The 472-nt window shown below is 39.2% G+C and overlaps 1 protein-coding gene across 1 annotated transcript in view; it reads left to right on the top strand.

Moving 5' to 3' along the window:
* The window catches only part of LOC119582157, an 11,029-nt gene that overhangs the window by 1,952 nt on the left and 8,605 nt on the right, over window positions 1-472 (top strand). Inside the window, exon 3 of the mRNA XM_037930395.1 lies at window positions 251-446. Coding sequence (XP_037786323.1) covers window positions 287-446 — 160 coding nt within the window. The 5' untranslated portion in view covers window positions 251-286. The remainder of the gene's footprint in view (window positions 1-250; window positions 447-472) is intronic.

The following is a 472-nucleotide window of genomic DNA, read 5'->3' as shown; positions in this document are numbered from 1 at the left end:
CACATAACAGCATTTTTCCCATCACATGTTCATCCTCATCATATAACAGATATTCCCGTACATTTATCAAAATCATATGTAAAGATATCAAGTCACTATCATCCAATAACATTTCCAATCACTATCATCCTCATCCTCCAACAGCATTTCCAATCACATTTTCATCCCATCACACCCACCGAAATTTTCCCTTTGCAATATTACGCCAGAAGATTTTCCAAAAAAGTTTTCATGATACCTCGAATGACAGATCTCCTGGCAAAGTGTAGGATCGTTGTTTGACGTGATGAGACCGAGAGTCAACAAGTTTGCAACTTTAAATGCACGACACTTGGGCGTTCCCTTGCAACTGACTTGGTATAAGGATCTGGAGCTCAAGAATTTCGTCAAGTTAACAACGATGTGGGAGAAAGGTGAAGAGATCAAACCTACATTCGTTATTACAGGTAATGTGAGAATAGAGGGAGGATAG

The sequence above is a fragment of the Penaeus monodon genome, chromosome 15 (genome assembly GCF_015228065.2).
Source record: "Penaeus monodon isolate SGIC_2016 chromosome 15, NSTDA_Pmon_1, whole genome shotgun sequence".
Taxonomy (NCBI): Eukaryota; Metazoa; Arthropoda; class Malacostraca; order Decapoda; family Penaeidae; genus Penaeus; species Penaeus monodon.
Note: the sequence above shows the minus strand (reverse complement) of the source record. Positions and strands in the feature narration are given on the sequence as shown.